The sequence below is a fragment of the Gallinula chloropus genome (assembly GCF_964237585.1).
Source record: "Gallinula chloropus genome assembly, chromosome: 1".
Taxonomy (NCBI): domain Eukaryota; kingdom Metazoa; phylum Chordata; class Aves; order Gruiformes; family Rallidae; genus Gallinula; species Gallinula chloropus.
In genome coordinates, this window is record NC_140085.1 from 210379626 (window position 1) to 210392740 (window position 13115).

Below are 13115 nucleotides of genomic sequence, written 5' to 3' on the forward strand. Positions count from 1 at the left end.
ATAAACAATAACATCCTGAAATGCAAAAGAGGTCGTTTCAGCATTTGATGTCAAGGCATTTGCACATTTGTCAGGAGGTGACAGAGCAAGAGTGAACTTTGGAGCTTACTTTGCAGTTGGACTTGAATTCAAAGAGCCTTCCTTCTAAGCCTGCCCTTATTTCCCTATTTCCCCTGGAAATAGGTCTCTCATTTTGAAATTACGAGCCAAAGTAGCATTGTTTCCACTCATGAATAAAGAGAGCTGACAACTACAATAGAAAGGGTAAAAATGATCTTTGTAAAAACGTTCACCAAAATTCTCTGACATAGCAAAACATTCACTGGTAAAGTCACACCCGGTACCGCTCGGAGGCGACCTCGGGCACACGTGTTCTTGCCAGCCTTGCGACAGTAATTACTTCCACACTTCTAGTCATTATAGGATACAAACTCTGTAATATATTAAAGTTTCCTAACAAAGAGTCCAATTATTGCACTTTATAAAAATTCCAGTCATATCAGGCTTTTGCCCTGCTTTTCTATGAACACTGATGCCCTTGCGAGAGAAGCCTGGGGGACCAAATAACTCCTGATAGGTAGGATGGGTCGCTTGAGTCGGTCCAAAATGCTGAATTGCAAATGGAAAGGCTTACAAAATGAGGAGATGTACCTTCTGAAACGGAACTTGATTCCCAGCAGATGTGTCACCGTGCTGGTGACACACTTCTCTTCGCAGGGAAGAACGGGCACATGGCTATTAGGTTTATATATCACCTATAACTCAAGGACTGTGCAGAGAAGCCCAAAGAACCGCTAAGTTCTTCTGCTAACTCTACAAGCCCGGTGGGGAAAGCTCAGTGACAGCTGTATCGGAGTGAGAGTTTCTCTCTGAGCTGGTGTGTGCTTGCGTTTGCGTCGGCAATGGGTACAGCAAACAGAAATGGCTATTTCAGGAGGGAGAGATACATAGAGTGTGTCTGACAGGCCCATAAAAAAAAAAGAAAATACAGCAGTTTTGGCCCTGCTTATAACCAGCTGTATCAACAGGGATAGAGGAGACTTTCGTGCCAGCTATCTAGAAAAAGAAGCTGCTTGAGAGCTGAAGCGATTCCCAAGATCTATATGAGGCTTCCAGGCCAGCAAATGACGGTTAAAGTTACTTTGTTCCTCTGCTCCTTCAGCATGGGGACGAGTGCAGAATGGCTCATTCCAACTGTGGACAGCCCGTTCACGGCAACAATCATATCACCACACCTGGAGACACAAGAAGAACACAGCCAGCAAACGGCGATTACTCCTCCGCAGTAACTGGTATGCAAAGACAAACAGCAACAAACAGTTTCCAATGGGTTGGAAGTGGAGCTAAGGAAACCCCGAAGGTTCAATCTTTAAGCCTGTTTCACTACTGGAACTCATCTGGGAAATTCCCAAACCACTGGATTTTAATTCTAATGATTCAAAAGGAGGTCTGGATGAAGAGCTGACCTGTAGGGCAATGTGAGGAAAGGTAGATGGCAAGATCTAATGGAGTCAAGTGAAGATAATGAGATAGTCTGTGCATGACAGAAGCATTTCTCTTTGTTTGTGTGGATTATAACACGTTTACACCAAACACTCCTTCACTGTAGGAGGTGTAAGTAAAGATACTTATGGGTACCAACCGCATTCCAACCCAGAGCCTTGTTTTCGATGGCTGACGATTTTGTCAAATGCAACCATTTGGCTTGAAACCTCCCTCAGCAGATGGTTCAGCTCAGAAGCTGTAGCACCTCTGAGTTTTGGAACAGGGAGTAGAAATTTGGGAGGATGCTATTTTCTGGCCTCGAGAAAATTGACCTCAAAGGGTTAAGTTTCGCTTTTCACAGGCGCGTGAGAAACTTTAAGAAAGCACCTAAGTTCTTCCTATACTAAGCATGCTCCAACTCCAAGCACCTCTCCTCTCTGGAGTGTTTGACATCCCCCAGAGCAGTCCAAAGTGACTAATTGAGATGAAACAGGACTTTTCACAGAATCACAAGGTTGGAAGAGACCTTTGAAGATCATCGAGTCCAATCACTCCCATCCTAAGCTAAACCAGATCCCTGAGTACCTCATCTACCCTGTTTTTGAACACATCCAGGGAAGGTGACTCAACCCCCTCCCTGGGCAGCCTGTTCCAGGCCCTGACAACTCTTGCAGGAAAACATTTGTTTCTAATGTCCAATCTGTCCCTGCCCTGGCACAGCTTCATGCCATTTCCCCTTGTCCCATCTCCTGTCCCCTGGCTGAAGAGACCATCGCCCACCTCTCTACAACCTCCCTTCAAGTAGTTGTAGGTGGGGAGAAGGTCTCCCCTCAGCCTCCTCTTCTCCAGGCTAAACAGCCCCAGCTCCCTCAGCCGCTCCTCAGAGGATTTGCCCTCCAGCCCCTTCCCCAGCCTGGTTCCCCTTCTCTGCACTTGCTCCAGGACCTCAAAGTCCTTCTTGTGGTGGGGAGCCCAGAACTGGACACAGCACTCGAGGTGTGGCCTCACCAATGCCCAGTCCAGGGGCACAATTACCTCCCTAGACCTACTGGCCACACTGTTCTTGATACAAGCCAAGATGGGCACACTGCTGCCTCATTCAGCCTGCAGTCACCCAACACCCCCAGGTCCTTCTCTGCCTGACAACTCTCCAGCCAGTCTCCCCCAAGCCTGTAGCACTGCATGGGGGTTTTCCTGAACCTGATCATCCCATCTATTGCAGGCATCAAAATGGATGATGAAAAGAAGCTCTCCTGAGCTTTCCTGGTGTCCTCCACTGTGGCAGAGGAAGAAAAGGCAGCGTGACCAACACTGGTCAAATATGCACTCAGAAGTGCTTCTCTGCGGGAACCAAGGCACCCCATCACCCATACCACAGTGCTATAGCTCACTGAGTGCAGTCTCACTCACCCAGCCCTTCTGATGAAGTTATTTCACCTTCTATAAAGTCACACAGGACAGGTCATGTAGGCAGAATAGCCTCTTATCGAACTGTGAGGTTATTTTCCTCCTTCCTCTCCAGCCAAACGAAACATTTACAGAACTCAAACAAACCAGAACAGCTTCAAAAAGCCCTGTCCCAGGATAACACATGGTGCAGGTTCTAAGGAGCTGTCTGTCTTGTTGATGCCCCATTTTTAAGTCCACTTTCACAGTGGGACTGCATGTTTGAACAGAGGGTATTATGTCATAATATCACACAAGAGCATCTTTTCCATTCCTTACAAGGGGGTAAGCGTGACCACAACCACTCTTCCCCTCTCCTTAGGAATGATGCTTGAATTTCCATTTGTGTGACGACTTGTAGTTATTAATTCCTCAATCTGAAATTGTTTACTTTGGCTTGAACTGAAATCTTTCATTTAATCCAAATTGTTTCATAGTTGGCCAAAAAAAAATGTAATTCTGTGTTCAGCCAAGCTATTTTTTCATTTATTTATTTAGTCATTGAACTGAAAAATCAATTACTGGCAAGGCTCTGGGCAGAAGGACATTTTTTTTCTGAAGTTGCTTTGTAAGTAAATCTACATGTAAAAGTCATGCCATAAACCATCACGCTGCATATTCGTTACTGCCACCTTCACAAAAATACAGTTCTTGAACAAGAGAACCTGTAATAGGAAATGTAAACCCTAATTCTGAACTAATCCTTCACAAGGCCAACTGAAGGACTGCCAAGGCATGTCTGTGGGCTAGACCTGGGGGCTGCATCCAAATGTAACATGGAAGTAGGATCATATAATCCTTAAAAGGTCAGAAGGGACTTCAGGAAGTCTCTAATCCCACCTTCTGCTCAGAGCAAGGTCAGTTGTGAGATCTGACCAGGTCTCTCAGGGCTTTATCCAGTTAGGTCTCAGAAACCTCCACAGGTGGAGATCATGCAACTTGTGCTGTGCCTGACCATCCTCACAGGGAAATAGTTTCTCCTTTAAATCAGCCTCGAGCTCTTTTTCTCAACTTGCACCCATCATCTCTTGTCCTCTTGCCCTACACCACTGTGCTCAGGCTCTGTCCCCTTGATAATCTCCCTGTGGGTACTGAAAGGGGCTGCTAGATGCCCTGAAGCCTTCTTCTGGTGGGGCAAGTGCTCCAGCTCCCACCATCTCAGAAGCCTTTGCTAAACTCTCCATATTTATTGGTGGATTTCTTGACAACTAATGACTCTTGGGACACTGGCATGGGGACTCAATTCCTTAATGATCTTTTCAAAGATCTTTTTTATCTACTTTCTTGTGTTTCCATTGAAGCAGCAGCACCATCTTCAGTACCAGAGCTTCCAGCAGTGGCTTCAGAAGGCTCTACAAAAGCATAAAGCAGTTCTCCCTGCTTTACAGAAGACCTAATTTTTTGGCTGTTCTCTGGGAAGACAAAAGCATTATGAACTAATGCATGCATACATTTTGCAATGTCTCTTGGCCTAAAGATGTGTTCAATAAGGAGATGGAGACAGTGGCAATATCAGTACTGCAGCTGGGGAGGAGGATGGGAGATGACAGCGGTGCCGGCACAAGAGACACCTCTGACAGACACCCCTATCCCACCAGGAACACCCTGTACTTCCCTCCATCATGCTTATCAGGGGGGCAAAGCACTACTGGGCTGCATGATCCCCCCCAGCACAAGATCTATTAGAATCATAGACTGGCATGGGTTGGAAGGGACCCCAAGGATTATAGAGCTCCAACCCCCCTGCCACAGGCAGGGACACCAACCTCCACATATTTCCTTAAGCGATTAGTTGCAGCAGCACATAACTATTAAAAAGTGTTGATTATTACTATTATTACTACAACTACTATTCTAGCTTACTTTAATCTTCCATCGAAGTAGGCAGGAGTTCCAAGAACAATGGTTTTAATGAAGAAAGGCTGGTTTGTGTGGTTCTCCTCGTAGCCACCGACGATGCTGAAACCCCAGCTCCCCAAATTGCTTCGCCGCAGGACTACGTCATGGCAGCTGTGGAGGCAGCTGTGGAACAGAAGCACAGGACAGCAAGAGAATCAAGCTGCACCTACCACATACAGGTATTTCTATAGTAGGCACAACACCTGCTGTCTCATCGTTGCCACCATGCCAAGTGTGGAAGAGGAGGGGAGGGGTGGTGATGAGACTTCTGTTCTCAAGAGTAATTTTGCAGTCGGTGTTCAATCTGATTACTAAAAAATAACACCACCCCCCCAAAACACCCTGCAATTCTGAGACAGAACTATGTTTTAAAAGACATAACACAGTCCTAGAGTAATGACTTTAACACCTACAACTTTCTGAACTGACAGAATGGCGTCACAGGGATTTCAAGGTGGGTGGGCAACGATTACCTGACGTGTTAAGCTTGTGAATCAAAAACACAGCGAGCTTTTCTCCCACCCCCAGCCAGTTCAGGCTTTTTCTGCTTTAAGTAAAGACCTAAAGATCGATGCATCATCTTTGCTACCTCTGCACTGATGCATCACCAGTAACCAAAATATCAGTCATTAACCATTTTACTACACGGAATGTAGATAATCCAGATCACAATTCACTAACTCTATCTCCCCCAGTGAAAATTAATTCTTGCCAATAAAGATTGCAATTAATGTAATAAATAAATAGATCAGTAGGTAGGTAGATCAAAACCCATAAAATTAACATTTGGGTAAAAAAGACACCAAGTTCTTTACTGATGTAGAACAGTCCTTTAAAGAATAGCAGCACAATGCATGGTGTAACTTCAGGAGCTGGGCACGGGCAACCGTAGTATATAAGCAATAAACCTGAAGCGTGGAAAGCAAGTACATTTACCAACACTAAGAGCTGTTTATTGAGATTAGGTAACTCATTAACACTTGGATGGAAGAGAAATTGTTAGTAAAACTCAGAAAATGAAATGGTGTGAAATACTTTGAACGTGAAAAAGTGTGAGGGCCAACGCGTGGTTCTGTTACCTTCAAGTGTAATTCTGACACCGATACACCTGGTTCTTGTGGTTTTATGCTTGAACTACAGACCCAAACCTAGTAACTCCATCAGAGGGAAATAACCTGCACCCCCTGACTGAGTCAACAACACTACTCGCTGCAGTGAGAGCTCTCCTTGCCAGCAAGCAACACCACAATGAGCTTATACAAGAGTGAAAGTCAGAAGATTAAAAACCAAACACAGTGATGTCCAGCAGACTGCAGATTAGTCATGGGGAGCTTGCTTGCTGCAAATCTTGGGGAGTTTTTCCTGTTTGGCAGAGATGGTAGTGGGTTCTTGAAAAAAATACAGGAGGATTTGTAACTCTGGGCTTGTACATGTGCAAAAGACCCGGGCCAAGAGTCTGTCAGAACAGCAGGTCTGGTCTAATCTGAAGTTGTACATTTACCTCATAAATTTAGGTAGTGGAATAGGCAAGAGACCTGTGGGTAAAGACTTTGTGTTTTTATTAATAATCTCCCTAGTTTTAGATGTTCTATAAGAAGTTATGATGTGACTAAGCAACAGAAAAGATGACTTGTGTTCAATGAGAAGAATCCACTTGGGTAATTACTACAGTTTGTGAAGGGATAAACCGAGTCTACTCATTTTCTGGTTTCCTTAAAAAACACCACTCCTGCTCACAGACCTCTTCCTAAGCACCCTGCCAACTGAATGCAGCTGAGATGGTCAGGCAGGCAGAAATAAGGGCAGGTGTGCTGCAACAAATAAGGTCTCTGCTTTTGTACCTCTCTCAGACTTGGCTTAAGACAGGTAACACATTAACTCTGTACCTTGGAAGTCCCAGCCACATGACCCAGGATGGTGACCAACTGGCATCATATTCATTTTCACTGATGGTACTCAACTGTTCTTCATTAGCCTGGGGCTGTTCTTCTACGATCTGGACTTCCAGGGCTTTCAGGGCGACCACAGAAGAGGCAGCACTAGCTTTCAGCATGGCCACCGCCTCGCTGTGACTTAGGTTAGTCAGATCAATGCCGTTGATGTTCAGCAGCACATCACCTGTTCAAAGGCACAAGTGAGAACACATCAGTCCATCAGTCGTTCCTACCAACAGCACCTCCCCAGCCAGGGTTTCATTTAATACTGTTATTTTCAGAGATGAGACAGCCTGAACTAACATCCCGGGAATGTGAATAGCATTGAAGCCTCGTACTGTCAGCCTGAAACATTAATGTACTGAACCATTAAGCTGGATCAGTATCATTTATTTCCTCATAACACATCATTTCTATGCTATATCACCCTGAAAATTTGAAGTAGACATTACTTCAGCACCTCACCACCTCAACTACAACTGTGATCCCAGATGCCGCTAGATAATTGCCTCCAGTGGCCCACCTTTCTCAGCCCCCCCGTTTAAAAGGGGGGGAGGGAATGATGGAAGGAACAATACAGGCACCAAGTCAATAAGTGAGGCTCCACTTGGGTGGTTTTAGGTCTTCTGCTTTTTTGAACATGTTACTCAGGAGAACAAAATGGAACTCAAAAGCCTGGAAAGGCTGCTACCCAACCACATCTATTAGAAGGAAGAGTGAGCACCTCTACAAAGATAATCTGGAGCAAGCCCAAGCCAGTAAAAAAACTGCTGCAATTTTTGTTTTACTTCAGAATATTTCTAAAAAGCCTCAGGATCAAATCAAGAACATTATTTAGTGCCCAAATAGTGACAGCCTCATGTTCCACATAATGTCTCACTTACTGATGAAAACCAGGACCAAAGCAGAAGCACGAACACCTGAGTCACATTTGGAACAGGAGTCATCTCTTTAAAAGCTTTTGCCTCCCAGGGAAAGCAAAAGTTGAGGTGCAGCTCATCTTGAAATAACTTGTTGCTGCTGTGGCTACTCTAATGTTACACCACGAAACAGCAGTTGTGATTTTTCCACCAAGTATGGGTGTTTTTCTCATAGTAGCACAGAAAAAGAAAGCATGCCCGTTGGTACGTGGGTGTAAATCTCCCTCTCACAGAAGCCTCTGTGGATGCTCCCACGCTGTTCTTTTTCAATTTGCAATTTCTGAAGGTTTTCTTCCCCTAATTTTCTTTCCTAAAACTATCTGTAATGCTGTGAACTCTGAATCACAGAGATCCCATAGGCAGTCCTTGTTTCATATATCCACAGCATGTTGCAATCAACAAATGCTTTGCTATTCACCAGGCAGGACTCCCTTTACCTACACTGAGCTGAACCTCTACCTCCCGGGTCCCTGCTGCAAAGCCAAGGAATGTGGATGGGTTCTGCAGCCCACCTGAAGGCTGGTAAATGCAAGCTGTCCCAAAGAACAAGAAACCATTCAGGAAAGAGGGTCAATGCTAACATAGCTTTGGGGGTAAACTTAGTGTGGGTGAGCTGTGGCCTGTCATCAGAGCACCCCTGTGTTCAGACACTACACAGAAGAGCAGAGGTTTCTGGGCATCAATGGGGCCCAGCCCACCACATGAAACACAAAGAACAGGACATGTGCACTGCAGCACAAAGCATCACACCAGGCCCTTAGCTCAGGGGACTGCCATCACCTTTAAAGAATTTAACCAGACATTTCCTGGTCTTCCCCTGCTATAGTTCTCTAAACATCCCTTTCCTAGAAAAAGTGGAAGTGCCATACTAAATACTCCATTTCCATCACTGAAACACAAAGAAAAGCATCCATCAACGCTTCCCTACAGCTGTGAAAAGATTTTCTGGCACCACCTGAGAACATCCTCATCAAAGAGCAATCAGAGGCCAACAGGAAAGCCAAGCCCCACCTCGTTTAATCCTGCCATCTCTTGCCAAACACCCGTGAGGCTGCACACTTGTCACGAAGATGGGCAGCTCGCCGCTTTTGCTGCCTCTGCCTCCTGCCACTGTCATTCCCAGAGATTCATGTGGCTCTTTTTTTACAGTAATGTGCTTCTCTTGGCATGTAACACACTGGGAGAGATCCTGTTTGACAAGGATAAATAAGATTGTTAAAATGTAAAAGAAAAAAAAACCCAGCCCAAACTAACACTCCCCTTCCCTCCCCCACCCCCTGAACAAAACACAACTAAATACCCCCAAAGCTATACCCCCAAAGAAGTGCAAATTGGCTTCAGGTGGATTTCCTCCAGGTCAGAAGAAAACCCCCAAAATGCTACTCATGTCTATATTTAAATACAGATAGAAAGTTTATAAGGTGCATCTTGAAAATCTCGCTCCAGTTTTTCTGAGCACCCTACACTGGAACAGGCTAAATTCTAGGACCATCCTACAAAACTATATGGTCAAAGAGTGGATGAAAGCCAGGAGAAATCTTTTGATGCCTTGTTGAACATCGGCATTACTTCATCTGTCAGCAGAATATGTCCCAGAACTACAAAGAAGCTCCTAAAAAATGAAAACACGTGTGCTTCATGATGACACACAGAGACCACTTAAAGCCCTTACATGTCACATTTTCTTCCACGGCTGGTGTGCAGAATCTCCCAGAGCACAAAGTAACTAAGGCCAATGGGCACTACAGGCTGGTAATGGGTGCTTTGTGCAGACTCCTTCATGATTACAATGCAGACCCAAACTTGAAGCAAGAAGGTCTCTTGTATTTCATTTGCTAACACCTGAATTACAAAGTCTAGCCCATACTTAGTCTTGCCCCATCAGAAGGATCTAAACCTGAATCAAAGTCTATTTCATTTGCTGGAGCCCTTCCTCGGCTGGATATCGAGTGACACATTCAAACCACAGCACATACACCCACAGCAGCCTCTTAAACCTACAGAGTATTTGCAAGGAAATCCAAAATAACAGAAGAAATAATCAGGAGGTTATCCCAACTACAAATACTTATTTATTCCCCTGCCTTCTCCTGGAGAATGGCAACACCTCTTTCTTCCAACGCCACGTGCTCCTTCCGATTGACTCTGCTCCTTGCATATACATGTTAATCACATGTGGTACCTACCATCACTTCTAAAGACAGCTCCTTCTTAAGTCTTCAGGCCTTAGGACTAACTGGCTGGTGCCATGCAATTAGATAAATAATTTTTAAGCCATGAGACTTGTAAGCCAACTGTAGGTTAATGAGAGTCAAAGATAAATGGCATGAAACATGGTATGTGATGCAGTTACCTGGGACTTCCCGCTTGGAAGGATCCCAGGGATGACTGACACGTGAGGGAAATCAGCTCAGCCAATGGATCAGCTTGGGAACTGAGAGATGAACACGACCCATGAGGGCAGATGGAAAGTGGCTTCAAGCTCTGATATAGGTGAGCTGCAGTCATTGTGTTGATATGGCCTAACGTGGTGAGTACTAATGGACATTAAGTGTATTCAAGAGCCTCACCTTTGTCCCTCAGGAGGAAAACAAGCTTCCTAGAGCCTCACTTGTTCTTTTCTGAAATTACCCAATGTTTTAAAAGAAAATACTGTCAACATATGCAAATCCCCTCCAAGAGAAGTATGACATTAAACAGTGATGCCACCAGAGTTGACAGGAGGGAAGGTGGCTTGGTTGATAGGGCCAATGTGACAATTATTTCAGCAAAATCAACTCCTCAACAGTAATAAGACATTTTTCTAACTACAAGAAGCTCTCAAACACAGGCTTTATTTCTGTAGATCTTCCAGATAATTTGACACTAGCTTCACTAAAGTCTCTGCCCTTCTCTCCCTTCCTGACCCTGCAGAACTCAGAAGTCTTGCAGCCAGCACTGCTGGCTTATGGAGGAGATGACACATCCCTCTGACATGGTCTTTATATTCTGGATGGTGTGCACTGCTTCTCCTGTCCTTGCTGATCACAGCCAGCACAGCAGCAACAAAAAAACCCCCCCAAAACCATTCTTGAATGACAGGTCTTACATACAGCAGTGACACATGAACCAATATCTTAGACAAGGTCTAACAACTACAGATGTATGAGCTCAGAGAACTTGCTTCTTTCACTGCAGTCAGCAAAGAAAAAGTTACTAAAAAGCTGTTGCATATTTTTTGTTCCTGCTATGGACACACAGTGCTGGACTTCAGCACTTGGAAGTTGTCTTTTTTTTTTTCCAAGTGGGTAAAAAAAGAAGATAGGACCGTTTTTTCCAGTCTTGCCTTCCTAGATGGAAGTAAAATGGTATTTATACCTCTTAGGAGAAATACCAACCTTGTGTGAGTTGGGTCTGCTGTGAAACAGCTGCTGGGACTGGTGTTGGTGTGGGTTGCTGTTGTGAGTCCCGGTGTCTCGGATAATACTGACCGTCTGTGACTTCAGGGGTCTAGAGATGATCAAATTCACTCTCTCCCCACTAGCCTGTCAAACATATAAAACAAAGTAATGAAGCTGATAGGATATCAATTATTAGCAGAGAGAGGAAAACTTGTGGTCAGAGGGCCGGAGCACCTCTCCTGTGAAGACAGGCTGAGAGAGTTGGGCTTGTTTGGCCTGGAGAAGAGACGGCTCAGGGGAGACCTAATTGTGTCCTTCCAGTACCTGAAGGGGCCTACAGCAAAGCTGGGGAGGAGCTGTTTGCAAGGACATGGAGTGATAGGATGAGGGGGAATGGGTGTGAACTGAAGGAGTGGAGATTTAGATTAGATATTATGAAGAAATACTTCCCTGTGAGGGCGGTGAGACACTGGCACAGGCTGCCCAGAGGAGCTGTGGCTGCCCCCTCCCTGGCAGGGTTCAAGCAGAGGGTGTCCCTGCCCATAGCAGGAGGATTGGAATTGGATGATCTTTGAGGTCCCTTCCAACCATTCTATGATTCTATGGTGAAAATGTATGATGAAATATGCGGCAAGACAACAGAACTCCTTCTCCCATTCCTGTGGGTGCCACAAACCGCTGAGACTCCTCAGTCCCTTACTTGTTTCTGGCTGAAATTTCCCCCAGATCAGAGGGGATATTAATACTCCTGCTTTACTTCTGATGTTATATTTACATAACCTGGAAATCCTTTGCCAAAAGGACCATTTCTCACCTTGTGTTATGAAGCTTCAAACATTAAAAATCACCCAATTCCATTTGTAGCCTCTGCAAACTTCTGCCTCACATAGCAATAAAAAAAAAAATGCCCACGTGATATTCCTAGGGTCTGCAGATTTTGGTCAAAAGCTCTGAACACCTCTGGTACTTCCCAAAGAGACTTCCAGGAAAGATATTAGATATGAACAGACCATCAAATTCTGGAATTTGGGGAGTATTTGGAGACTCAGTTACCACATGTTAAATGAAACATCAAGTCTTTCTACTGCCACAAAACCACACCTCAATAGTTGTTATCCAGTGTAAAAATCCGACCACTTCACTGTATCCAAAATCTGTGAACCTGTGATTCCAATTCCCAAGATCACTGTTATTTCCCTTTAACTGCAAGGGTAGCTCTTGAAATGATTCAAGAAACTACTCATTTGAATCAGAGTTCTCTATGTGGTGCTGGGTTAAGCAAAGACAACTGTACTAGTCTACAAGCACCTACTACTGGTCTTTTCTAACTTTCCTAAAAACAGAGCAATTTCCACCAACATGCCATCAGCAGGAAGCAGCAATGTGCTGCAGCTGTTTCCTTGCAGACTGGGAGGAAGGCGCAGAGTAAAGGTTTTCTGTGGGAAGAGGGAAGGGTCATATGTCACACGGCATCATGTTTTGGGTAATATGTGTCCAGGACAGAGCCAGACATTGGGAACACTCAGAAAATGAGTTTTACCCATGGAAGATCTATTTTTTCCTTTCCCACCTGCTTACCTGTCAGCTCTACAAAGCCTGACAAATCACTTGCCTGTTTTAGCCCCAATTCCATGTGCAGGCAATTCAATATGAAACAAAGCCTGCTCTTACAGTGCTTACCAAGAGATTAAATCTACATGACATACATAAATAAAATAATCCTCACTTTTTTTCCCTGCTAAGCAGTAGGCTACATGGTGCTCTCCTTGCTCATATGAAAAGTCTTCTAACCTTCAGGCTGTATGCCAGGGAAGCCTAACACACTTTTCACGTCTGAGGAGATGAAGTTCATCTGCCAGGTGCCAAGGCAGACCCTGTTGCACACTATTATTTCCAGAACATAAATCACAGCAAACAGCATGCCTTGAGGTGTGCCACAAGCTGTTCTGTTCGGGACAGAGTCTACCCCAGGCTTAGCCAAAGAAATAAAGCTGAGCTAAGGACTTGGGCCAGAAGAATCCCAGACATAGATACAGACTGGGAGAAGAGCT

At 44.8% G+C, this 13115-nt stretch overlaps 1 protein-coding gene across 1 annotated transcript in view; it reads right to left on the reverse strand.

The window, feature by feature from the left end:
* Nucleotides 1–939: 939 nt before the first annotated feature.
* Nucleotides 940–13115, reverse strand: part of LNX2 (ligand of numb-protein X 2) — a 62782-nt gene continuing 50606 nt past the window's right edge. The window contains exons 6-10 of the mRNA XM_084261297.1: nt 11062–11208; nt 8696–8873; nt 6717–6948; nt 4795–4953; nt 940–1235 (exon numbers count right to left, since the gene is read on the reverse strand). Coding sequence (XP_084117423.1) covers nt 1100–1235; nt 4795–4953; nt 6717–6948; nt 8696–8873; nt 11062–11208 — 852 coding nt within the window. The 3' untranslated portion in view covers nt 940–1099. The remainder of the gene's footprint in view (nt 1236–4794; nt 4954–6716; nt 6949–8695; nt 8874–11061; nt 11209–13115) is intronic.